The 24,908-nt window shown below is 38.0% G+C and overlaps 7 protein-coding genes across 7 annotated transcripts; 4 read left to right on the plus strand and 3 right to left on the minus strand.

The window, feature by feature from the left end:
• The first annotated feature begins 271 nt into the window (after window positions 1-271).
• Window positions 272-2,377, plus strand: BDF20DRAFT_137626 (nucleoporin Nup85-like protein). Its single transcript, XM_053074765.1, has 3 exons — window positions 272-1,397; window positions 1,464-1,929; window positions 2,002-2,377. The coding sequence occupies exons 1-3, from the start codon at window positions 567-569 to the stop codon at window positions 2,205-2,207; spliced, it is 1,503 nt and encodes a 500-aa protein (XP_052932203.1). The 5' UTR covers window positions 272-566; the 3' UTR covers window positions 2,208-2,377.
• Window positions 2,378-2,891: 514 nt separating this feature from the next.
• BDF20DRAFT_792647 (uncharacterized protein) lies at window positions 2,892-3,245 on the minus strand (the record flags this gene model as incomplete). The annotated part of the gene is made up of 1 exon (XM_053076217.1): window positions 2,892-3,245. A coding segment is annotated over one exon (354 nt), but the record flags the coding sequence as incomplete, so codon positions are not given.
• A 3,066-nt stretch (window positions 3,246-6,311) lies between these two features.
• BDF20DRAFT_838957 (uncharacterized protein) lies at window positions 6,312-7,769 on the plus strand (the record flags this gene model as incomplete). The annotated part of the gene is made up of 4 exons (XM_053079225.1): window positions 6,312-6,917; window positions 6,996-7,069; window positions 7,287-7,559; window positions 7,628-7,769. 4 exons carry the CDS (start codon window positions 6,312-6,314, stop codon window positions 7,767-7,769), a joined length of 1,095 nt encoding a protein of 364 aa, XP_052932205.1.
• Window positions 7,770-9,057: 1,288 nt separating this feature from the next.
• Window positions 9,058-9,997, minus strand: BDF20DRAFT_916400 (uncharacterized protein; the record flags this gene model as incomplete). The annotated part of the gene is made up of 2 exons (XM_053084448.1): window positions 9,058-9,293; window positions 9,898-9,997. The coding sequence occupies 2 exons, from the start codon at window positions 9,995-9,997 to the stop codon at window positions 9,058-9,060; spliced, it is 336 nt and encodes a 111-aa protein (XP_052932206.1).
• Window positions 9,998-13,712: 3,715 nt separating this feature from the next.
• BDF20DRAFT_916402 (ribosome 60S biogenesis N-terminal-domain-containing protein) lies at window positions 13,713-19,359 on the minus strand (the record flags this gene model as incomplete). Its single annotated transcript, XM_053084449.1, has 12 exons — window positions 13,713-13,871; window positions 13,963-14,166; window positions 14,225-15,832; window positions 15,907-16,300; window positions 16,382-17,048; window positions 17,130-17,860; window positions 17,922-18,334; window positions 18,402-18,535; window positions 18,609-18,675; window positions 18,733-18,993; window positions 19,055-19,200; window positions 19,263-19,359. The coding sequence occupies 12 exons, from the start codon at window positions 19,357-19,359 to the stop codon at window positions 13,713-13,715; spliced, it is 4,881 nt and encodes a 1,626-aa protein (XP_052932207.1).
• Window positions 19,360-20,516: 1,157 nt separating this feature from the next.
• BDF20DRAFT_990838 (uncharacterized protein) lies at window positions 20,517-21,065 on the plus strand (the record flags this gene model as incomplete). The annotated part of the gene is made up of 3 exons (XM_053085328.1): window positions 20,517-20,595; window positions 20,669-20,761; window positions 20,818-21,065. 3 exons carry the CDS (start codon window positions 20,517-20,519, stop codon window positions 20,988-20,990), a joined length of 345 nt encoding a protein of 114 aa, XP_052932208.1. The 3' UTR covers window positions 20,991-21,065.
• Window positions 21,066-22,584: 1,519 nt separating this feature from the next.
• Window positions 22,585-24,768, plus strand: BDF20DRAFT_916404 (uncharacterized protein; the record flags this gene model as incomplete). Its single annotated transcript, XM_053084450.1, has 2 exons — window positions 22,585-24,438; window positions 24,532-24,768. The coding sequence occupies 2 exons, from the start codon at window positions 22,585-22,587 to the stop codon at window positions 24,766-24,768; spliced, it is 2,091 nt and encodes a 696-aa protein (XP_052932209.1).
• Between the last annotated feature and the right edge of the window lie 140 nt (window positions 24,769-24,908).

Consider the following 24,908-nt stretch of genomic DNA (forward strand, 5'->3'; position numbering starts at 1 on the left):
TATAATTTAGACTATCAACGATACAACAGTAAACATTCTCGATGAGAAATTAGAAAGAGCCAAAGCGAGCGAGTCGAAAAATAGCACAACGAAAAGCAAAGTAGATGGCAACATAGAAGAGGACGAAAAAGAGAAATCAGCTTTAGATGATTTTAGCTTACTCGAGCAGAATTTAAAATCATTACAACGAAAGAGGATAGAATCGAAAAAAGACGTAAAGCTGAAAAACAGGATGCTCTTAAGCAAAAATATGATTGATTTACTGATGTGATTTTTAGTTTCTTCAAGAATCTTACAAAATTTTCAAAAAAATACATGATGCGAGAACGGCTTCAATATGCACAAAGCAAGCTGATTCACATAGATTGACAGTGTTTGATGAGGACAATGTACCAGATATAAATAATTTATTCCGACAGTATGTAGAGTTAGCATCGAGTTTTGTCGATACAGAAAAAACAGAGCCTTTATGGGATTTGGCTCAATGTCTCTACTTCTCAGCAACAACAGAATCATCATCAAATATTGCAACACGATTGAAGGATTGGTACGATGAATTTTATCCAATGACAGATTTAGAAAACCCAGAGAATCTTGAAGTTTTTGATATATGTGTTCACGCTAAAAAACGCTTACTACGCGGCGATCTGGATCAAACAAGTGATCTGCTGCAGCGTATAATCGAGAAAGTTGATGAAAAAAAAAGTACCTACATCGTTAAATTGATTGAGCTTATAGAACAATACGAGACAGGATTATATGAACAAAATGCTACTGAATATCTAATTCTTTGGCAGCAATGGCATCAAAATAGTCAATCTTATTACCAGAACTACAAATCAAATTTTATTAAGGAGGTTACATATGCAGATAAAATTGATAACGAAATCCTATCCATGTATGGTATCTTGGCTGGTGTCGAAGAACATTTACGTGAATGGAGTCATGAGAGTGGTCGAGATTGGCTGAACAGCATTATAGGCACCATTCTGTTTACCAGACCACAAATTTTAGTATCGCAATTAAACTCATTAGCTCAAGATATTGGATCCTACACCAAAGACAATCTAGCTACGCCAGAAGAGCAGCATTTTTGGCCTATATATAGTTCATTGATTATGGGTGCATTTGATGATGCACTAGATGAGATGGGGGATTATTTCTGGTTACAGACCCATCTCGGACATGCTTTAATAGCCAACGGCACCTATTTTGCTATAGCACAACCGACTGATTTAGCAGAGCAGGATCAAGAAAAGGAATCTCCGTTATTGGACCCAGTCTATCACAGCATCCACTCTTACGCAATGATGCTAGCTCAAGATTTTGATATGTGGAACGAAGCCGTTACATACATCAGCTGTTGCTCGCTAAACAAAGAATATTGGACTGAACAGGTAAAGTGGAATATGAAAATAAGTTTTGACCATCAAGATACCGTGTGTTTATATGATAATATATAGCTTCTCGGAAACCCACCATTACCAACGAAAGACAGCACCTACCTGGAATCCATACTTGAAACTGCAGAATACTATCACTTGCGAAATGTCGTAGCTCGTATTAATTATGAATTAGGTCGTCGTTGCGAAAAAGCCAACAATATTCATGAGGCAACCGTTCGTTATGCCTTAGCTTCAGATACTCCATCTTTGGATAGAATGGCTCGACAATTACTGGATATATACTTGGAGAGAAGGACCTTACAGAGTATTGTGACAGATGAGGAATATCATGGTATCAAACTTGACTTAAAAACCAAAAGCAATCATTACAAAGCTCTATTGGACTACAATCATTTTAGAGGTGAATTAGCTGCAAAGAAGTGGTCTGATGCCGCAAAGTCTTCTGCGCTTTTGATACGAAATGAATACCTACCCAAACAATTTAAAGCTGTCTTAATGGTTGACATTATGCAAATATTAGAAGGTAAACTTTCTGAAAACATAGTAACTAACAGAAGTAAATGCGTATCTGATCACCCAACACTACCTGTTTTAGATTCTCAACATCATTTTACAGCTAAACAAATGCGTCAATTTATTGATCTATTTCATGAATTGACAGAGAACTCAAAAACTGAAGCATTAGTAGCTGAGTATTACCAACAAACTCGAAACACGCAGTCGGTTTGCAAGGACATCATAGCGAGAATAAGAGAGAGAATTTCTTATAAAGCAGCAACAGCACCAGAGAACTTAGCTTGATCGTTCAAAAATCATAAAAGAACTCCTTGAAGAGTATTGATTTTCTTTATTTGATCAATTAAATAGAAAGCTGTTTAAACAAGCAATGAGAAATATACGAGATACTTTGAAAATGCGACAAAATTGACAAACATCGTTTGAAGATCACTACACGGAAAATGAAGCCATAAATGTTGCTTCAGAAGTTTCTATTGTTTGGTATCCTGGTGTTGATTTGGTTGTGGTTGATTTAATGCCTAAAATCTCATTCAAACTTTTATCACCTGCTGCAGATGCCATTTTTTTGGCTCGTAAAAACTTAGCACGGGCACTATCGAAAAGTAATTTTAGTGAACAATGAAGACAATGGCATGCCCAACAAGCTAAAGAATGTACTTACGCATTTCTTAAGACGACAGGTGCTGGTGTCGATGAAGACGAAGTTGATACATTATCCTTGTCCTTTTTACTCTTTTTGCTCTTCTTATCCTTCTTGTCTTTTTTACTTTTCTTCGACTCTTTATCTTCATCGTCATCGGCTTGTTCTCTAGATCTCTTTTTGCTGCTCTTATCTTTTTTATCTTTTTTGCTGCTATGACTACTGGATTCCTTTTTCTTTTCCTTTTTGTCTTTTTTACTACTCTTTTTCTTCTTGTCTTTACTCTTCTTGCTCTTTTTAGTATCCTCTCCATCTTCTGAATGTTCCACATTTGTGGTCTCTGATTTGTCCTTGCTTTCAATACTCTCATCCCCATTCATGCTGCTAGCTTCAGAGTTGCTTTGCGAATTCAAATCAGCTAAAAGTCTGGAGAATGCATCGGTATTGCCAAGCCAATTATCAATATTCTTCTTTGTCGCGCCTACACCCAAGTTGTTATCCTTCAAGCGGATCTTGACATGCTCTTTGTGGCCATCTTCGTTCACACCAAGACCTTTACCGGGTGCCCAACCCATCTTTTGTAACATACGAAAACCGAATTTTGATTCATCTTTACTCCAAAATAAATTGTTCGGATCAGCACTAATGCGTTGTTTGTCTTTCTGGCCAGCTAATCCCATTTTTTTTTTTTTACGAATAGGTATAGATAAAGGTAAGGTAAAGTTTGTTGAAATTAAAGTAATTTTTTTTTTTTGGAAAAAGAAAATCAAAGCCAGGATTGACGGTCACGAATTCAAAAAGCACGAATACAAATGCTGGATGTTGCAGCAATTTTGGCGAACGTTTATAGTAAAAAATGGCAGAGCCTCCAGAGTTATTTTGGCAGGGGAGTAGTACATATTACTATGGCAGATGTTGAAATGGCAGAAGTGTCTCTCATACTCAACTCTCAAAATAATGATTCTTGGCGTTCAGATGAACGAACTGAGCTTTTAAGATCCTGAAGAGAGCACATTTAACGTTTATGACAACTTGATGAGCATGATGTATATGCATAAATGGCTGAAGGAGCTGCTGCAAAGGGAATTGACGATGAGGTTAACAACGAGCTATTCAAGGAGGAACAGTGTAACCTGAGCTGCAGTCACTTGTGGATTTGCTGTAGTCACCCGTGGCATACATTTACAATTGAAGGAATAGACTTTGCAATGGTTAACAAGTCAGAACATGGTTCTCTTTGGTGGCTGATAAACGTATCCTTTGATATTGAATTCTATCCTTATTACCTCTAGGAATTAGTTCTTTCAAGATTATATGAATAATACTGTACTTTATGAACACCTTATGCTTAGGACTACGTGTACCTTATGAATCAATTATACTATATGAAATGCACCTACACTATGACCTTCATTTCCCAATTTTATTTTATTTTTTTTTTATTTTTTTAATTTTTTTTTGTTCAGTCAATTTGCAGGAGACAAAGATCTCGAGGTCGTTGGGACAGACGTCATTCTGGCGAGAATGGTTGTGCAGCTCCAACTGATTCCCAAACTGTCTGTTTTTTTAATGTTGTTAGGAACCCCTATTACATCTTATATGAGTGTAACATTGGTGCAAGATTTGGCATAGAAAACTTGCAGCATTGTTTATTTTAGCCCTAAGTTGTTCTTTTTACCCCAGTTAAAATATGCACGGTTTTCGCTGGTTGTGTATGTGAAAATGAATGTTTGGGCCCATCGTCAATAAGTCCAGCTGGTTCAAACTTGTGCTTGCTCCTTTATTTCAAAACGACTACAAAAAGTGCTATGCTGTCGTCCATATCAGGCAGCGTTCTCATTCTGTTTACTGAGTTCAAACAAGCCTCCACAGCTTAAGTAAGTCATATCTTCACCTCTTTCAAAAGCTCCTACAAGATCTATGTATGGTGAAGCTATATGGTTAGCAATATGCTTTATATTCTGTAGTGATGATGCTGAGTCTATTTCATTCTGATGGTTTTTCTTTTTTATTATTTGTTTGTAGCTACTTCAATATCTCAGACTTCCTCTCGCTTCTGTCTGAACGGTTCAAAACGTATACAGGGAAATGATACAGCCACTAATCTCAAATATCACAATCCAAGGATTACAAAGTTCTACCCCACCATCTGCGATATATTACGGAAATTGGAACATCTACAACACCCTGGCCACATTGACTCACCTAACGCTAGCAAAGTTGAATGTCCCTGTTGTATCCATGATACTACATTAATAAGTCGACCTCAATCCTAGCTTAACAATTCTGACGCATAGCTATTCTGCAGGTGATCCCGCCTCTATAACGCGTAGCGCATCTTTAAAGGTTACAGCTCAGTTGTATAAATAGTTTAACATCAGTTATGATCCTCGTTCTCATATTTGAAGAGACTACCTCAACATTTTGAATAAAAATCATCTTTGTTGTGTCTGGTCATTTTTATTGTCTATAATAACTATTGCTGGATATATCAGTCCCTTCCTCAGCTGGTTGATAAAACGCCTACCAGATGCACCTCCACCATTAGGATTTCGATGATCCTATTGAAATATAGTACAAATTAGTTAGTCTTCCCCTTCTTTTTTCCTTCTTTATGAATACTATTCAGTATAGCCAAACCCATCCTCACCCTTTTATTCTTAATCCCACTTCAGGTTTTTTAACCCCTGACCCCTTTTACGACTTCCAACTCTTTGTGCTATAAAACAGCAAGTAAACTGTTTACCCTTTCTTTTCGTTTCAATTTTGGTTAGTTCAAAATAAATTTCAACAGATACCATGTCATCAAAAAACCATATAATCACACATGGTGAAGCAGCATGTCTCGTGCTTGATCTTGAGCCTACGGAGCTCAATCAACAAAGGGCGAGTGAAGAATTTGACAAGTACATTTGACAAGTACAAGGTCGATGTTTGTTGTATATTGAGGCATAAGTCCGTATATAGATATTGACAGAGACAAATAAATCCTGCAATACTTGCTATGTGACTATCCCATAATATGACATTAGTCTCTTCTGGTACTTAATCATTCACTGTTGAGATTACATATGGATAAATGATATTCTTTATTGTCTGTGCATTATGAGATAATATTATTATAATAATAGAGTCCAATGCTACAGCATGTTCCATACATATTTTTATCCTAAGCCAGATAATATTAAGATAGATCCAATGGACATAATAGACTGAGGTATTCATGATATGAATGGCGCAGCAGAGACCTGAAGGTCGGATAAAAGATCTCTGGCTCAGCAACACCACTTGTATCAGGTATAGACCCAGACATTATCCAGAAAGATCATGTCTATTCCAGCAATTTCCATATTCTCTTAACATATCTATATCCGCCTATGAATATCCAATTGTATTCTTCCACATAGTCGTATCAACTGATATCAATGATATGGATGATTAAACATGTCTCATGTTACTGTTCTGATTTCCTAGAAATTTCCAAGCAAGCAATTCTAGAACTCCGCAAGGCATATCTCATTCTCAGATCAAGTTCCTGAAAAGTATAAATATGATCCCAAGTTGAAGTGTAGAAAGAAACTAGTCTTTGTCTTATCTTTATCTTTTGTCTTAATCGACTCTTAATAAACCTACCACGAGTTTTCACAGACTTTCTCTTTGTCTTTCTATTCTTTTACTATTATATTTTGCCCATACACAACAATGTTGTCTACGATCGTGAAAATGGACCTCTTAAACCTTTTGCCATGGGAAGATCATTGATCGCAAAACGTCCATATACATATTTAAGGTACCCCAGGTTGTCAGCAACAGAAATGTCAGTGACAGCAACAAACATTAACAACGACAATCAGCTCAATGTTAGCCTTGATATTGGTGGTGTTGCAGACTATGACAACATGGGCGAGGAAACCGCTATGATTGCCGATAACGACAGCATTTCCAGTGCTGAGGCCACTGAGAATTATAGTCGTTCGTCAATAATCGCAATACTCAAGTCTTTGTATTACCAAAATGTTCAGACAAAGAGTTTATTTGATTATGGGTTTCATACGACGCGCCAAATCTATGATGATCTGACAACTCACTTGCCTCGATTACATAGTTTGGTTACCTTTGAAACTTTTAGCAAATGGATCACAGACGCTGAGTTTGGTCCGAGAGTGTCCGCGCGTAAAAATGGCAAGCCAGTCAAAGGCCGCCAACTCTACAAGGTGAGGGAAAGTGCAGCGGGTGTCCTCACTGAGACATCGTCGGCTCTACGCCAAGAGCTGAATAATCGTGGCGAGAATTGGGCCTTGGTTGGCTATGTGCGGAAGTCAATCACTAAAGAATCGGACGAAAACACTGTGGTATTTCCATACCTCCTATAATATATAAAGACGAATTAGACACACTTTCAAGCATTTGACTCGTTATTATGATCATAGAATCATAATAACACTTGTACACGTCATCTTGTACGCATATGTAATGCTGCATTATTACTGGTTGAGAAATTCAGGTACAAGTATTTAACTCTTTTTTTTTTTGTAACTCTTTCCTTTCCTTCTTTCTTTTGTTGTCAATACAAACATCCAATTCGCTATGAACGCTTCCCTCTCTGATTTTTAGTGTATAATAAAAGGTAAGAAGACTCATTTCACCTTATAGTTTATATCAAAGTTATAAGTCGCGTTTACTAAACATAAAACAACTACAAATATCACAAACACGACCAGATTACTGCAATTGATGATCAACAAATTGCAGAATCGTTGTTTTTGCTCCCGAATCTACGCTTCGCCCAACAGTCCAGCATCCAAGGCTATCATGGAAAGGGACTTCGACATGTCGGAGAGAAACGCCAGCATAATCGATAGCCTAGCTGGCTGTGACGGCAACGCACAGGATATGCTACATTTTTTAACGCACACCACTAAGCGTATCCAGCTCTGCGTCATTTCGTATGCCGGACTATCTACTAGACCAGATGACGTGGAATGCTTTCTTCGGTAAAAAAGAAAGAGAAAGGAATAAAACCGAGCCAAATCACATATTTACTATTTGTACTCATACATAGCGCGTGCAAGATGGTCAAGAGCGTGACAATTGATCATGATTCACACATTGAATCAATCGATAGATACGCCTTGTTGCATGGGAGCAAAGAGAAGCTCGAGAAATTCAAGTCTCGAAACGGCTGTATCAAGCGCTCCAAGTGATGGCGGTATCCTTACTGTAAAATTATTCCGCGTTTTCTGTAATTCTCAAATAAAAAAAAAAAAACCAAAAAAAAACCAAAAACCAAAAAACGACTTCACGGTGCAAGCAGATTGTTAGTGAGCGATTCGAGCTAAATAACTCAGAAAATCTTGTAGTTTACAACAGTTTTCATTAATTGCATCAAAATTGCCCGGGGTAGATCCTCATGAACACATATTTTAATTATTTATGGCTAAAAATCCCTTTTGGAGCAAGTGTCAAAAAGGTTTTAAACAGTTGTGGTTGCCGAACTGGGAGTCAACCTTTGTAGTAAGGCATCATCGAGAGGTGGAGCTGGTTGAGGGGATTAATGCCATGGAAGAGGTGACCCATTTCATAAAAAAATATAGCAAATGATTGGCCAACGGACTTTCCACGATTGGCGAGTAATAAGAGAAAGCGGATGGTGTGTGGGCAGTTTGTTCAACAGATAAGACAGTGGGTCAGGAATGGATGCTGGCATTATGAGACGGTTGTGCATCTGTAAGCAGTGTAAGGCATGTTGTTTGGTCATGAGGGTGTGAGGATGGCGGGAGTAGAAGTTGAAATGACCGCCTGGAAGCCAACCGAGGCGCCATCGGATGCAGGGGCTACGTTCACCACTTGTCATTGGGGGCCATAATATAGGGTCGAAGCTTATAGATGATCGGCATGCCGAGAGGAGTTCGAATTTTGGTGTGGCTGTCGCTGTTGATGTAGGGTTTTCTGTCCGGTAGGCATGAATGCATTAGTTGAGAACTTTATTATCAGCAGATGGTTGTTGTTGAACTCGATTCCAAAGGTGGGAGCGGCTAATGCGGACGTAAATAGATTTGCTGGAAGGCTGTCGGACGAACGGGCGTAGTAGAACAAGGAGCGCACCATCTGGTAGATGCTGTGAACGGAGCAGGTATTTGGCTTGTAAGATGGCGCAGCGTTCTTTCATAGATGGGAGGTTAGCCAGATGGAGCATCACTTTTACAGCGGAGCGGGACGAACCGTCAAAGATTTTTCGGATACAAGAGTTCTGGGCCTTTTCCAGTTTAGGTGTATTTGTTTAGGTCATGGGACAGATGGCTAAACCATATTCTAGCTGTGGCCGGATCATATGAGCGTAAAACCTGAGGTAGTGTTTCTCAAAACCAGGGTTGTTCAAGCCAATAGTATTGACCATATTCGTCGTAGCCAGTGCTTTCGTAGTGTTTATATGGACGAGTTCAGAGGGATCTTAATAAACATTAGGACGGAAAGGAACACCAAGATAGTGAATTAGATGATTGGTGTCAAGGGAGTTCCATAGAGTCGATAGGTTAGAGGGCCATTATGGGGATCCAGAATGAAACATTTGTCAGGGTTCCACGAATAACCGAGAGTGTAGCTGTGTTGTTCACATTGGTGTAAGAGGAGTGGAAGGTGACGGCGGTCTGCTATCAGTACCACATCATCGGCATAAGTAAGCAATTCAGGCGGCTCGTGAGTTTTAATGGAGGTAGGTGATTCACGGTCTGTCGGGAGCGTAGGATGGCTGGTAACTCTTTGATGTAGTAGTGAAAGTTATTTAAGTAGTAAATAGCTTGAGTTTTTTAGAAGTTGATGAAAATAGAAATAAGCACGAAGAATACGTCGTAAAGCTTAGGTATATTAGTGTACTTTAGAATAGAGACCAAGAACTAAATATTCTGAGAGCTATCCGAAAGTATAAACACGCGTTCTGATTGTAGTTGAATTGAGCTTCCTATTTGAGATTACCATATTGAAAGGCAGACATGTTTAACTGAAGCTCATCGTCTCCAGTACCACAAGTAGGAGTATAGTAAAGTAGATAGGATGGAACTTTGAAAAACACCGTTGGTGGGGTTGGAAACGGGTGGACTTGGCATTTTGGAAAAGGATATTAATCTGTACATCGTCAAAAGGATTTTGGAGTAGAGGTTGAAGGAGGCTCGGTACATTTGATTCACGTAGGCTGCTCCAAACAGGCCGGCGGTCTACAGTATCGTAAGTTGATTATATATCGAGGAAAGCGAGCACTGGAGAGGTGGCGTAGTGTCGCCGTAAAATGTTGCATATTTCAGTTAAGCAGAAGATCCATTGAACTGCGAGCAATACGGAAACCACCTTGAGCCAGATCGATGGGTGGGCCAGATGTCAAGACAATGTCTTTCAAACAGTGCTCAAGAATCTTACCGAAAGTGGAGTTCGGCTCCATTCTTGTTGAAGATGCCTGGTTTGGTTAAGTAATCCTTGAACTCTTTCAAATGAATCTGATACCTGGCTTCAGTATACAAATTGTGCGAGGCAACTTCACGTTCAAATCTAATGCTGCTTCATTCTTACATGCTATTGTATTCACCATAGCAGATACTTCTGTTGTGCCCAAGGCTCAACTATGTTCTTTATTATTTGACAATCAGTATTACATCTCGCTCTTATATGACAAACTCAACTATAAAAACTTTTAGATGGCTCTAACCAACTCAGTTAGCACTTAGCAGGTTTTACTATTGAACAACATATTTAGTTTACCAAAATCTATTCAAAAAAAAAGGACACACAGAACTCAATAAAGGATAGCTTTTGTGTCTGGTTAACCTTTGGACACAATGTTCTATTATTTTAAGTGTCTCTCATTAAGCGGATACAACAACTTCCTTTTATCAAATTATATCACACCTGCCGTAACCATACATGTTTAGCAGTATTACAGAACAGCTAATAAGTAGGTGTTTGCTAATAGTTCTAACGCGAAGGTCTCAATCATCCTACTAGTATTTTACGGGAGCGAGTGATTACCCATTTATTTATTTTACTTTTTTATTATATATCAATGAATAGTTGTTGTACGTCCTCCTATTCTATAATAAAGGAAATCAACGGGGATTCACTTCGTATCGTCTTATGTTTCCACCAAAGTACCTCAAACACCAAGATAAACAAGTGACTACAGCAAATCCGCAAGTGACTACAGTAAATCCATAACTGACTACAGTCAAACCTACAAGTGACTACAGTCAAACCTACAAGTGACTACAGCAAATCCAAAAGTGACTACAGTGAATCCGCAAGTGATTAGTAAATATCAAAGTTGACGAAACGAAGGCTGAAAATGTGATACATGCTCTCTGAGCCACGCTTTATTTTCCTTTTTTGATAATAATAAAATGTCTTTCCTTTCTTCCCTATATCTTCTAAGCTAAGCTATATTTTTTATTTTTTTATTTTTTTGAGGGAGGGAAATAAATGATAATGTAATACTAATAAATTTGTTGGTTAACCGAAAAGGCGGTACCAGGGTCGGGTATGTATCACATTTTGAGCCTTCGTTTCGTCAACTTTGGTATTTACTAATCACTTGCGGATTCACTGTAGTCACTTGCGGATTTGCTGTAGTCACTTGCGGATTTGCTGTAGTCACTTGCGGATTTACTGTAGTCACTTGTAGGCTTAACTGTAGTCACTTGCGGATTCACTGTAGCTACTTGTAGGTTTAACTGTAGTCACTTGTAGGTTTGACTGTAGTCACTTGTAGGTTTAACTGTAGTCATTTGCGGATTCACTGTAGTCACTTGCGGATTCACTGTAGTTACTTGTAGGTTTAACTGTAGTCACTTGCGGATTTGCTGTAGTCACTTGCGGATTTACTGTAGTCACTTGCGGATTTGCTGTAGTCACTTGCGGATTTGCTGTAGTCACTTGCGGATTTACTGTTTTTTATAAACCCGCTGATGTATATACGTTTAAAGAATAAAAACTTCATCTTAACAAAACTTCTCTATCTAAGCATCTGTCCCAAAAAGTTTCGGAGTGTCTGATCCAACCTAAGCAATATTCTACAGAGACTGAGAGGCAGGCTTGCTTAATTCTAGGAGTTAAGGTATCATTGGAATCTAAAGGGTTTCGTCGAATGATACTTTTAATTTTGGACCAGCACTCTTCGATAGGATTTAGAAAGGGTGAATATGGTGGCAGGAAAAGAGGCTTGATCCACGTAAATTCATTGCTTTCACGACAAATTCAGAATGTTGCATTCTGCAGTTATCCATAACAATGAACATATCCTTTTTGTTAAGCTGATCCAAAATATCCATTACACTCTCGACAAATTTAACAACATGATATGTGGTAGTCCTTTTCCTAAGCTTCGGTTTTTCGTCATTGTCTCGTTTCCGTTTTTTCTCACTTTGGAATTCCTTCGAAATGATTTCGGCCTCCTTGACTGTCATAGAGTTAACTTTTGAAAAATCGACAATACCGAAGTGAGAGATACAGCCTATAATACTGATATTCGAACCCTGTTGAGGAAATACTTTCACGTTTGCTGCTTTCCCAACTTTCGGCCATGTGCGATTTCTGATCATATGCATATTGAAGCCAGCCTCATCCATAAATACACAATTTGTTTGAAAATCGACGCCTGCAGCCTTCCATTCTGTTATAACACTGACACGAAGGTCAAGTGTTCTAGGTGAGTCTCTTTCAATAGTATATTTGGATGCATTTTCCGAAGAAAGAGCACATTTCTCAGTTATATGCTTCCATAAACCAGAAATAGAGATAGTAAAACCCTCAAAATTACTAATCAATTCTAGACGGACTAAGGAAAGAGTAAGTGACGAATTTTCGTCAAATAGTTTCAAAATGAAAGCAGTGTGCTCAGGCGAAAACTTCCTGCTGGACATCGTTCGTTTCTTTAATTTATCTACTGTAAGGTTTAATGGGATTATAGTACCATTACTATCGTTGAACTTCTTGACTAACTTGTATGCTGAGCTGCGCGGAATCCCTGAAAGTAACGCAGCTTCTGTAACACTTTTGCCTTCTTCTTGCAAAAGATAAATCATTTTCTTAATTTGAGCGGTATTATACCCTCGTCGTTGTTTCATCTCCTTGATACAAGCGCCTCCATATGCGATTGCAGCTCATCAACTACGTCAGACATCTCAACATTAGGAGTCTCTGCAGGCTGTTGTGGTTCACCGTATTGAACCAGTGTTTGAATATCGTTGTAATCAATATCCATTTTACTAGATTTATTGTCTGCTACATACTAGCCTTCTTTGACGGGGTCAAAGTTTTTTTGAAGACAGAAATTCTAGACGGTGTGCCTAAAAAAATAATTGAGGTTCAAATGAAAGTCATTGAAAGCTAGAGTAAAGCGTAAAAAAATAAGTCAATAGGAAGTATTACTTATTTGAAAGAAGTGGATATGAGCTTTGTAGACAAGATAGTGTCATGAGCTTCTTTATTACTGGCAGCAGTTTTTAAGAAGGAGTTCATTTCAACCCTGCCATTAAACAAATGACCATTGATTAATAGCCTATCTAATAGATAACACAGGTTGTTAGTGAAGTAGAAGTCAAAGAAATTGGTCAACAAAATGTAGATGCGCAAATACTGTTCGGAATGTTCAAAGCTGAAGTCGATGCTGCTAGTAGAATATTGTCGAAAATTTACCTATAATTCACATTAATTAGCTGTGTGGTGTCGAATTATACGGCCATGGCGAACAGGTGCTGTTTATTCTGCTCTAAACATTTCTTTGAAAGCAGGCCAAAGCAAAGGGAAGGAAGACCCTTTGTTATACGGTGCTGAAGGTTTATATAGTATCTATCATTCACATCTATAACGCCATATCAAACCCGATTACTCACAGGCTTCAATATTTACGAGTAAAGCCGTCGAGCTTTTACATTCGTTCCCAACTTTTCAACAATTTGAACTTTAACACTAAAATAATTTGAAATTGTCTGATTTACTAGCTCAAGCTTCTCAACGAAAAAGCCGTCAGAGAGATCGAGCACCATCATTAAGGTTTCCTACTCAAAAAGTTTTGCCTGGTTAAACCAAAATTCTTTTTAATATAAAGGCAATCTATGTACATAAGTTTACAAACTTCTATCTCAATTCACGAGAATACACAAAATTTACAAAAAAGGCGTACAATGCTTGGAGATTTCTTCCCAAGCTCGATATTCTTCTTTATCAGAAGCGAATGCCAAGGCTGTATGTACCCAGGCTAAGAGTCCATTGTATTTGATAAGGTTGGTTACCACATTGGGAATAGCCATTGCCTGTTCCAGGATCTATTTGAGAGAAAGAAAAATAAAAGGGAAAAATAATAATAAGAAATTATTAGTATTGAATCTGCAAAGGTAGCTTTTCTTTAGGTATTACCTCAAGAATTGCTTTTTTACTAGCCATATCTGCATAAGCAGAACTATAATAACTTGCAATCACATCAAAGATACGTTGTCTGGAGAATATTTTGTAATCTTCAAATGTTCGTAGCGAAGATGATAAGACATGCAGTAGCCAAAGACGCTCTTTCTTGTGGTTCGCAGATGACGAATTGAATAAGGAAGAGAATAGAGGAATGTACTATTAAGAGAAAATTTAGCGATGGAACCATAGTAACAACGGAAAAAGAAAAACTTACATTAAAGTCGAAAGTTGAATTTTGTAGAATCCAAGTAGTTATGTGAGGCAACATAAAATGATCAGGATGAAGTAAAATAGACAAGGTATGCGCCATGCAAACAGAAATGGCTGCAGGAATACGAGGGGCTTCTTCTGCTTCGGATCGATTCTTTATAGAATGTTTGAGACTATCCAAAACGAATTTGATTGTGCTTTGTTCTTTAAATCGTGCGTGCTCCAACATGATATAGAATTGGTCAAGCATCTGAAAAGCAATCTCCCGAATATGAGCATCTGTAGACGATATGCCAACAATAACGAGACCTAAACCATTGCATTCAATGAATTTGCGGCAATCAAGGGCACCAGAAGACATAAGGTTTGCAAAGAGAGGGTAAAAGAATGCTGTGTCATAAACAACCGGCTTATTGTGTTGAATAATACAAAGATCTGATTCATGAGCAGCAACAACTGACAAACCATGATTGTCGGGGAAGTGCGTAAACGTATATTTCATAAGTGCTGGATCTATCAGACCAAATGTTTCAATCGAAATCGAATTTGTTTGTAATAATGTGCCGGCTTGAGCATGACTTTGACGATTGCGGTCAGAACCAGAACCCCACATTAGCATTTTTGGCAGGACTGTCTCACGACCGTGTGTTTCGCACGACATCATAATTTCCAGTATCAATTTATCGGATGAATTTGTTGTGGCATTATAACTAGTCAAAAGTGGATCTAGTAAACCATGATTCGCTGCTAATATCCCGGGCTGTATTTTATTCAGCAGTGATAGTATTTGAATGATTACAGACCTTTGCGCACTGTTTTCGGGAACTTGATAGGCTAATAATTTACCGACATCTAGTGCTGTTAATCTTTGATAATCACCATGTTCCAAAATACGACGGATGTAAGTTGCAATAGGTTCGGACTTGTCAAAGTTTACATAGAATCGCTTTATCAAGCTTTGTACACAATTCATAGCTGAAGCATTGTCTAGAGTATCCATTATCGAAGTTAATATAAAATCGCGAACCGCTTCTGCTTCTAGAATTGCTGTCATGTTCAATTCTTCTGGTAAATAGTTCAAAAACTCTGCTAGTTTTTCATAAAAATCATCTTCAGGTATTGTTTCAGATATGGTATTAGCATCAGCAGCAACAGTGAGTTGCTTGATGAGCTTTTGCATGACCGACTTAATGTACTTTTGTTGCTCCAATAAATTTTCTGGCAGCAGGTCATACCCAATTTGAATCACGTCAATCAATCCAGGAACCAAATGGAATGGCTTTTCCAGACGTTCATATATAATTCTAGATACATCAATAGATTGGTTGCGGCAGACTTCTTTTAATTTAGCCTTCTCTATTGAAATACTTTTCCCAGAAAGGATGTATTCAATTATTGGTTCACAATAACAATCTAAAAGTATCATGATAGCTTCGTTTTCTATTTCGCCGTTACTGCCTTTGATTATTCTTGATTCCAAAAAGAAAAGAATTTCATTTCTGATATTTGAGTTTGCATTTCTTTTTGCAAATTGAGCAATGACATCCCATATTCTTTCCGTATTGATTGTTTCATAGAATACATCTATAAAAATAAATGCTAGTTTCAAGCACTATAACCGTGAAAAAATGTTAGATTTTATAAGATTTCATAGGAACATTACTGGTAGACAATTTTGCAACCTACATTGGCATCAACATTTGCACTTTCGCTGGTGAAGCTATCGATTGTGTTAACTAGTGCTGAACTGACACGTTCTAAACTAGGGTGATAGAGTATATGTGCCTTGATATCGCTTTGTAATTTGAAATCGGAGAAAGAATTAACGGATTGGAGGATATAGCTAATAAGTGCAAATGCAAATCGAAGCTTGTCGAATTTTTGCCTTTCATTGCCTATCAACGTCATATTGATGAGCTGGAACAAAAATGAGATAGCATTGAGTATTTTTCTTCCTTCGCTGATATCTAGTCTTTGTTGCAGACTTGCAAGGCGTTCATCGCTGAAGTCTGACACTAAAATGGCCTTGTAAATGGACGCAATAAAGGGGCTGAAAGCCAAAATAGAGACAATACGCTCACTATATTCGAAAGCAAGAAATAATTAATCGTCAATATTGGAATGAAAAAAAGAAAAGTTGCTCGGCAATCGATGGACTTACTTATCAAGTCCCAGATTCGATTTGAAGCGAATTAGAGCATGCTTCATATACTTCTCTTCAACAAGTTCTTCAACTGTAGGCTGTTGTTGTTCGCCTTGGTTGTGAATTTTCAGATCTTTCGAAATCTCCAAAAGGTAGAAAGGTGTGGTCTGTGTGGTGAGAAGCACAACAAGCAATTTTTTAACGTATAATAATGCAGGCCGTTTATCGCCCTTGATGAATTTCAAATTTTCGCATAAAGTCAACAACAAAGGACTGAAAGGATGACAATAATCAGAGGCGGTTGCAATATTTGATTGGGAAATCAGGAAACTGCTAGTGACATTAAGGTTTTCATGTTGAACCATGGATTCACTTGAAATATTATTGACAAGATCGACTAATTTATCTGTATACTTATATTGTCCTTTACTGAAACGTGTGATACAGTTGTCGAGAAATTGAAGTACAGCTTGTTGTGTTTCTGTGATGCTGTTATTGTCAGACGCCGATTCAGCCTGTGGTAGAACTTCCAGCCAAAGCTGAACTTCATCAGGGTTATGAGCGAACATAAATGACTCGGATAATACTTGGTACAATAAATTTGCAGTAAGTTCACGAATATATTTGTATGGTGTTTGGAGATATAGTTTTAGAAGTGTGACAATATGTGATGTTGAAGATCCAGCTTAACAATAGAATAACAATGTAAGCGATCAAAGTGTAGTGTACGGATAGTATGTCCATTTGTTTCCAATCAATTACTTACATGATTTACCAGCTAAGTTGAAGTGGCGCATGTTCAATAGTAATTTAAGCAAGTGAATTAAAGTAGCAGGTTTAACTGATAAAATATCAGAGGGTATCAAGTTGGTGGGATCTATGTTGGACTCCATTAAGGTCTCAGGGACGAATTCTTGATAATAACGTATCAATCTGAATGCAGTATCTTCCAAAAGATCATTCTGCGCTCGCAATTCTTCCTCATTTGGTCCATTTCTAAGTTCGGTCTTATTAGTTGTTTGCTTATACAAAGCGATTATTGTCTGAATCTCTGGAATTCGTCTACGGACCCCTTCTTGGACGCTATCCAAACACTTTTTCCAAGTTTGTGAAGGCTTTTGTGTGATAATATCCTCAGTGTTGTCTGTCTTTCTATTCTCTGCTTCAGACTTTTCAAGAATCATAATAGCATTCCTCATTGCTTTGGATACCTTATCAAACTTTTGAAACACTGTTGCCAAGTAAGTCATAGTTACATATCGTACTAGAGGACTAGCGTGCTGCAAGCCTTTACTGGAAGCTGATCGATTGAATACATTGGGTATAATATTGTCGAGAATAATGTTCATTGCAGGCGGTTCAGCTGGATAAAGCCCAGTTGTTCCGTACATTAAAGAAGGAACCGATAATCGCACGATTTTTTGTAAAACTGTCATATTCGCTAACCATTTGCTGGAAATTCGTGGCTCGAATGTTAGAGTTGTGCCATTCCAATATCTGTAGAATTTTGTGTTCGTGAGTATAATGCTTTATCACCCTTCGAATTGATTAAACTTACTCTTTCACAAGCTCAGGACAGGAAGCCAATATTTTAAGAAGAAGTTCCTGCTGACGCAAATCATCTGCCGGTCTTAGAGTTGTGATAAACTTAGCGAGGACTCGGTTGGTAATGCGTGTATTTTTAACATCAGGTGCAGTATCTTCCTTCTCGAGCTGGGGAGGGTACCATTGTGTGTCTCTCAAGCAGATACCTACATCAGGAATACTACAGATAGAGATTAAGAAGTGGTGTACTAAATCGGCTGGAATTCTAGTCTCCCCTCCTGCTATTTCCTCTTCTTCGTTCCGGTTGTATATTTTGGCAAGTTTTTCAAGGATATAAGATGAAAAGAAAAATATTTTGCTACTTTTCGGTACACCACTGTCGAGCATCAAATTTTCATACGTAACAGAGAGTATTTGTTCCATTAACTAATTAAAGTTATGTGCTCTTTTAATTAACATCGGTAGCAGGCCAATAGCGAATATTTCAACTTACAGGATATGCATCTTCATCCATGCCTACATAGATTGCGCTGACTACACCTTTAACACCCAAAAGTTGTTTTTTGAGATCACAGCTTCCATGTTTGAAAAATGCCAGTATAAACTGGACGTAATTCGTTCTTAAATCTATTGGGAAAAAGAAAAGAAAAGAGTTCATATCACTTTGCATCTATTTTCGAATGATAATCAGGAGAATTACCGTAGAGATAGCTTTGTGGTTTCTTATTTTTCTTCATCTGCCTATACCGCGAAGCTTTCATAAATCCCTACGAAATGCACTTAGTCCCTTGCGATAACAAAAAATTGAGTAAATTGTATCTTACTTCAGCTTGAAAGTTGAACGTTGTATAGAAATCCCTTGCAGCAGAATCGTTAAAAGAAACAATTGATGTCATTAATTTGAAAGTAGATTGACTTTGAGATATACGCATGGAAGAAACACCACGATAAATGAGTTTCATTTGTCTCTGTAAAATAGTTTGAACAATTTGAAGCCCATATGAACGGATAATAGGTGTTGTACATAGTCTAATGAATAGACCGATGATATCAGGCACCATGCACTCCATATCCTGAATATTAGACTAATTAACAATATAGTTAGCTTTTGCATAACAATGTGTGTTGCTTATTTGGATGTCTTACAGAAGCTTGATAATCCCATAAACCATTGAGATCGTGACTATCAGAACACGATTGACAATATTCAACAAGTGGCCGAGTATACTTTTCCATAGGATCAACTCGAACTCTTGTTGCATGACTCAACTGAGCTCTTAATACCACCAGACCTAAACATTCCTAGTTGTGTCAATAAGAGCTACTAATGACTTGAGCCTGTTATTTTTGTTACCTTTAATAAGGGATTGTAAATCTTTAATTCTAAGCGCATTAGCTACTTCCTTGGGTGTAGTATAGAACTCCTCTAATTTTATAGTCTTTTCTCCCATCTATTTGCTTAGAATCTGACAGATTTTAAACCATGTAAGGCATTGTAACTTTTGGTTTCTATATATTCTGTGATTCAGGTGGCTTACATTAACAAATGCCTGTTGGGACTGCTAAAGTTAATTGTTCATTTGCATGAATTTTGTATTTCAACCATTTCACTTTTCAGGAACAGTAATTTCTAAGGTAAGCTAGGGTATCCGTAAATCAACTCCATATTGTGCTGCAGGTGGTTTGAACAATCATCAAATGCTGGCTTTCCGAACAAAAAACACGCCAAATGAATAAACTGCATATGTCGCCGTTGAATGACTCAAAAGATCTGCTCTCTTTCCAATAAGTGATAATGCACACACCAGCTTGAGCGATTTTTATTCTTATCAGCGAGCTTCATAGCGAAGAAGCTTTAAAAGATTTCATTTGTTTCTTTTTGAAGGATAGCAAAAATTCATTTTTGTATTCATGTTACGTTTAAAGAAATCTTTTTATTACAATATTTAAAACCCAATGAGCACCAAAAATTGCCCGGGCAGATCCTAAAGTTTCTATAGTATAAACTATATATTGCTAAAAACCCCTTTGGGAACAAGGGTAAAAAAGGATTTAATCAGTTGTTACTATGTGAGGGCTGGGTCAACCATTGTAATAGGGCATAGCCTAGTGAGGGGTCTGGTGGAGGTGGATCCAATCCATGAAACAAATGGTCGAGTTCATAAAGAGTATTCATGTTACAGTATTTTTACTTTCCGTACGAGACAGTTTTGAATTATTTGGTGGATAATTTGAGTTTTATTGGAAGATGTTTCTAGGTAAAACAGGCCACGAATTGAAATACCTGTTAAGACCTTTACACTTTAATTGGAGACATTACTTGAAGGTTATTAGACATTTTTCAATTGATAGCGGCACCATATCTGAAGTACTACGAGATGTATTGAAACTTTCAGCGCGACACAGGTTTTATTAGTAATAGACACAGGGTTGTGGTTTACGAGACGTTATTTTTAGATGAAATAAATTGATCTACGCGTTATTCCGCCACATACGTAGATAACGGTTGTTGTCAAACTCGAAGCATTTAGATGTCTTTTCTTTAACTTTTCATCATCACATTCTTCTTCTATACTTTCTTTCCTCATTCTGCAAGCCATTACTTATCATGTACAAAGCCGAAATCTTGCAAAAAATTAAATCGGTGGCAGAAGCCCATAGAAATAAAGTCGAAGATAAATCCTTCCGTAAGTAACATATGATCGCGCTGCCACAAGTAGGTTATAGTGACAAGCCTCAGATCATGTTTCGTATGACTAGTAAACATCGAATGCAAGGATTGCAAAACACTCGGACATTTCAACAAGGCATACCATGAATGTAAGTTTTACAAAGCAGTTTCTGTGCGTGATGGTAAGTATCATGCTCTCGCTACAGGATGATGTTATGTTTGCTTAACGCAAATTTAGTTAGAAGTAGCGGCAAGAAACGTAAGCAATCAGCTAAAACCAAGGAAGAAAAGAAGCAAACAACTGGAGATATCAAGTGCATCAGTTGTGGCTTAAAGGGTCATTCTACTTCTCGTTCCCTCGAATGGAAAAGTTGCCAAGGGTTATACAGCCCAACTCGAACAATTCTGTAAAGTCCTCAACTTCAAAAAGTTTGGCTTTAAAAGGTAAAACCTGTAGAAGAACTTCTTCCGCAAAATATTATCCCTAATAGTAAACACGCCCCTACTTTTGCTTGTGTCATAGTCTAAACGCTTTGAAGGAAAGTTCTGATGTAATGTTTCGAAACATGGTTAAATCGGACGGTTTACTGTGGGCTTTTTGTTCAGCCGCAAAAAGAAAGTAAAAGAAGATATGACCATTCATAATCACACCTTGACTTTGGAAGATTTTTCTCATGACGAAGTACAAGACAATTACAGACCCGCTTTCCTTGATCCAAGGCGAAGGTCTGTCTTCACAGCGGCAATCGGACTAGACCATAACCAGCATCAAGTACGCAGCTGCTCTACCAAGGAATATTATCATATGACCGGCAGTACTAGATACATTGCAAAACTAGAACAGCAGAAAGCAGATACTATTAAAGTGATCGAAAGTGGCATGCCGTCCGCCAAAACTTGCTTCATTGATCAATACAACTGTTATGTACAGTACTTATTGTAGCACTTGGATGCCTTGTTCTCTTTTTACAGCGAGAACACTGCTCAAGACAGATTTCATTTGTATCAGGGTCGGAAGCGTGCCGCTGACAATATGGTCAATATGCTTATCAATGGAACTAGAAATTACAATAAGCAATTGAGGTGGAAGAAGAAAAAAAATCGAGACAGATGGCCAAAGAAGAATAATTACAGAACGGCCTTTTCTAAACGAAGAAAGAAGAAGAAGAAGAAAAAGTTTCCGGAAGAGAAGAAAGATGATGAAGCGAGGAACGTAGACGAAGTTATCGCAAAGAAAGATAAGTAAGGTTTCTAAATGACAAGTACATCATCCACTATCTGAAGAAAATATAACAGAATTTCATAGCAATTCCGTAAAGAACATGTGGAAGCCTGACTCCTTCAGTGTAGGCGACGTTAGAAAGGTCCCTCTAATTGTGTTTGGTAGTGGCATGTTCGGGAAATCAGCCGTGCCCATCAAAGGCCACAAGACTGGTGCCGTTGGGATTCTTTGGCGTACTTTGAAGCGAAGAGAGGCTGCTGGTAATTTACGAGTGATAACAATTGATGAATACCTAACTTCTCGAATATGCAACAATTGCCGTTCCAACACTGTTGAGGCATTGAAGACTGTTCCAGGCCAAAGTATCCTTGCCTGCAAAACCTGTTCGATACTTTGGAACCGGGACGTCAACGCTGCAAAAAACATGTTGGCAATTAGCGTGTAGATATGGAAGTCAATGGGAAGACCTACTGAGTTTTGTAGAAAACCAAGGAAGTCACCCGCATCAACCGCTTAACAGCATCCTCTCATCCCCAGAACGAAACTGGCTCGATTTTTACAGGTAGACCTATCTGGGAAATTGTAGTGGCTGCTCGTAAATTTGCTGCGGAATTCTAAATATCAATCTTACTTCGTCTGTAGTGATATTTTGACCGTCTCCACCACTGTATAAGCTTCCTTTTTTTGAAAGTCAACTTTTCTGGCCGCAGCAAAATACAACAGCAGCCGATTTTCAGAGAGTATAGTTGAAAGAGTCATTTGATACAATGATACGGCAGGATAATGCGTGATTTTATTCCTTTCATACCAGCCTCTACAGAAGGCGTCAGTATATCAATTTGGGAAGCTGCTCTGGAATCTTGGCTTGCAAATTTAACAGAATTACTGAACTTGTCAGATGAAACCTTTTTACGCGAAATTAAGGCAAATACGTCACTTCAACATTTCATCGAACGAGTACTAGAAGAACAAATAGATAACGAAAACACCATTGACGGCAAACTGTTGCGTTATGTCTTCTATGTGTACAACAGGCTGGCCGAGTTATGTAGTATGGATGATGACTATTCAATGCTGAAATGTCAACCCTTTTGCAACTTTATTATTGTGTTTAATCAATCCAACACCGAGCAAGTACGACGAATGACAAAATTAGTATTGGGAAAGTATAGCGACCTAGAAGAAAACATCATATCCATCATCAATTCCCTAGTTCAAACTCTTCAATTGTTTTCAAACGTACTGGTGACGCCGATTCCCCAAGATGTTTTGATTCGAGGTTATATGTCTATGCAGATACTACAGACACTATTGTCAGCAACCTTATTAGTAGACTCTGTTCATACTGCCTTCATCGAACTGGACGCAATATTGATTGATTCCTATAATGATCTTACGCCTAATCTTAAAAAAACAGTTGAACTTAGTGCTGAAGCCGCAACCTATGCCTTTCTGCTTAAGAAAGCAATTGTGTCTGTTTTCAACACATATGTTGATTATCATTACTTCCAACCGCTGGGATACACTACTTCCTCTAAGAATCCCAATCGCCTTATTAAAGTTTCGACTGCCAATGAATCGGTTCTCGATCATTTACACCAAAAAATTCTAGAATATGTAGAGAAAAGCGATCTGAAAACGACGCAGAACGCATTCGTTGATGGACCATTGATTATGGATTGGGAGGTAGAATATCACATCGTTGAAAAGTTGGATTTCATTAACCGCGAACTCTTCCATGGAGAAGATGAACGTACAATATTTCTCAAATTGATAATGGAGCAAGTTCATGACAGTAATAAGGGAGAAGAATCTTGGGGGGACAGCCTTATTACAGAAGATGATAGTGTAGGATCGGAAACCGCAACACAAATGGATACGGATTTGGAAAACATGGCCAAAATATCACAAATTCATGATCTCTTTCCTGACTTCGGCGAAGGATTTATTGAAGCTTGTTTGCAGGCCAATAATGGCGATACTGAAGCTGTAGTGATGCAGTTATTGGAAGATACACTCCCTCCCACTGTCAGCAATTTGGACCGTACTATGCAAAGAAAGGCTCTGCCTAATGAAATCGCCAGTGTCAGTAGTTTTCAAGATCTGGAGAATGAGGAACAAGCGACGGCACTCAATAGAAATCAGCCACGTAACGATGGCAGTATTTTGTCGACCCGACATAATATTTATGACAATGATGAATTTGATGTCTTTAATCGCAAGAATATTGATACAACGAGAGTCTACGTTGGTAAAAAAGATAAAGGCACTGCTGATGCACTTCTTAAAAATGAACGTCTTACAGAAGAAGATAAGAAGAAGGTCATACAACGTGTTGTGGATATTTATGACGACGAATATGATGATACATATGATGATATAAATGATGCGGGCATACCAGCCTCAACTGAGACTGAAGATACCGATTCAGCGATGGATGTTGTCAAACGAAAACAAGAAGCTGTAGACCCTGGAGTGCAGAATGAAAGCTTGTTAGTACACACATTTGTTGATAATCCACAGTTGTTTGAACGTGGCGGTGCTGTTCGTAAGTCCGCTGCTCGTGCTGAACTACGAAAGCGAACTTGTATGTCGGATGAACAATTGGAAGGCTGGGCAATTATGTTCAAGCGGAATGTAAGTGTGTTAAGGGTTTGGTGAATAGACAAGTGGGGATAGTATTAGACTTCGAAATTGACTGACATTTCATATATGATTTGTTGACTGCAGCCACGTAAACAACGAATTCTTGACAAATACATGCTTTTCGATGGGCAACAGGAGCAAGTATCAGAAAAAACTACTGAAAAACAACGACAAGCAGGCAAAGAAGACGCTAAAAGAAATGTTGTGTCTGAAACAAAGGATCATGCTTTCAAGCAGAAAAACAAGGCTCGTTTTGCAAACCATAATCGAAAAGCACAAAGGGATAGAAAAATCGCCAAAGCAGCTCCTTCTTCTAACTAGTTTCCTTGTATCATGTTTTACAAATCCCAGTAGAATTACCATAATAAACCTAGTCTACATTTTCAGTCAATATTCACCCACATGCATCATGAATATTTTCTTACAACAACGCTGTTTAATCCTTGATTATTACAAAATGC

Source organism: Mycotypha africana (genome assembly GCF_025528875.1).
Source record: "Mycotypha africana strain NRRL 2978 chromosome Unknown BDF20scaffold_11, whole genome shotgun sequence".
In the NCBI taxonomy this organism is placed as follows: domain Eukaryota; kingdom Fungi; phylum Mucoromycota; class Mucoromycetes; order Mucorales; family Mycotyphaceae; genus Mycotypha; species Mycotypha africana.

Excerpts from the sequence above, each read along its gene's own strand:
- BDF20DRAFT_137626 (XM_053074765.1), top strand. The coding sequence starts at position 567 with ATGACAGATTTAGAAAACCCAGAGAATCTTGAAGTTTTTGATATATGT. Across the intron at positions 1,398-1,463 it reads AAGAATATTGGACTGAACAG|CTTCTCGGAAACCCACCATT; the intron begins GTAAAGTGGAAT and ends GATAATATATAG. Across the intron at positions 1,930-2,001 it reads CATTATGCAAATATTAGAAG|ATTCTCAACATCATTTTACA; the intron begins GTAAACTTTCTG and ends TACCTGTTTTAG.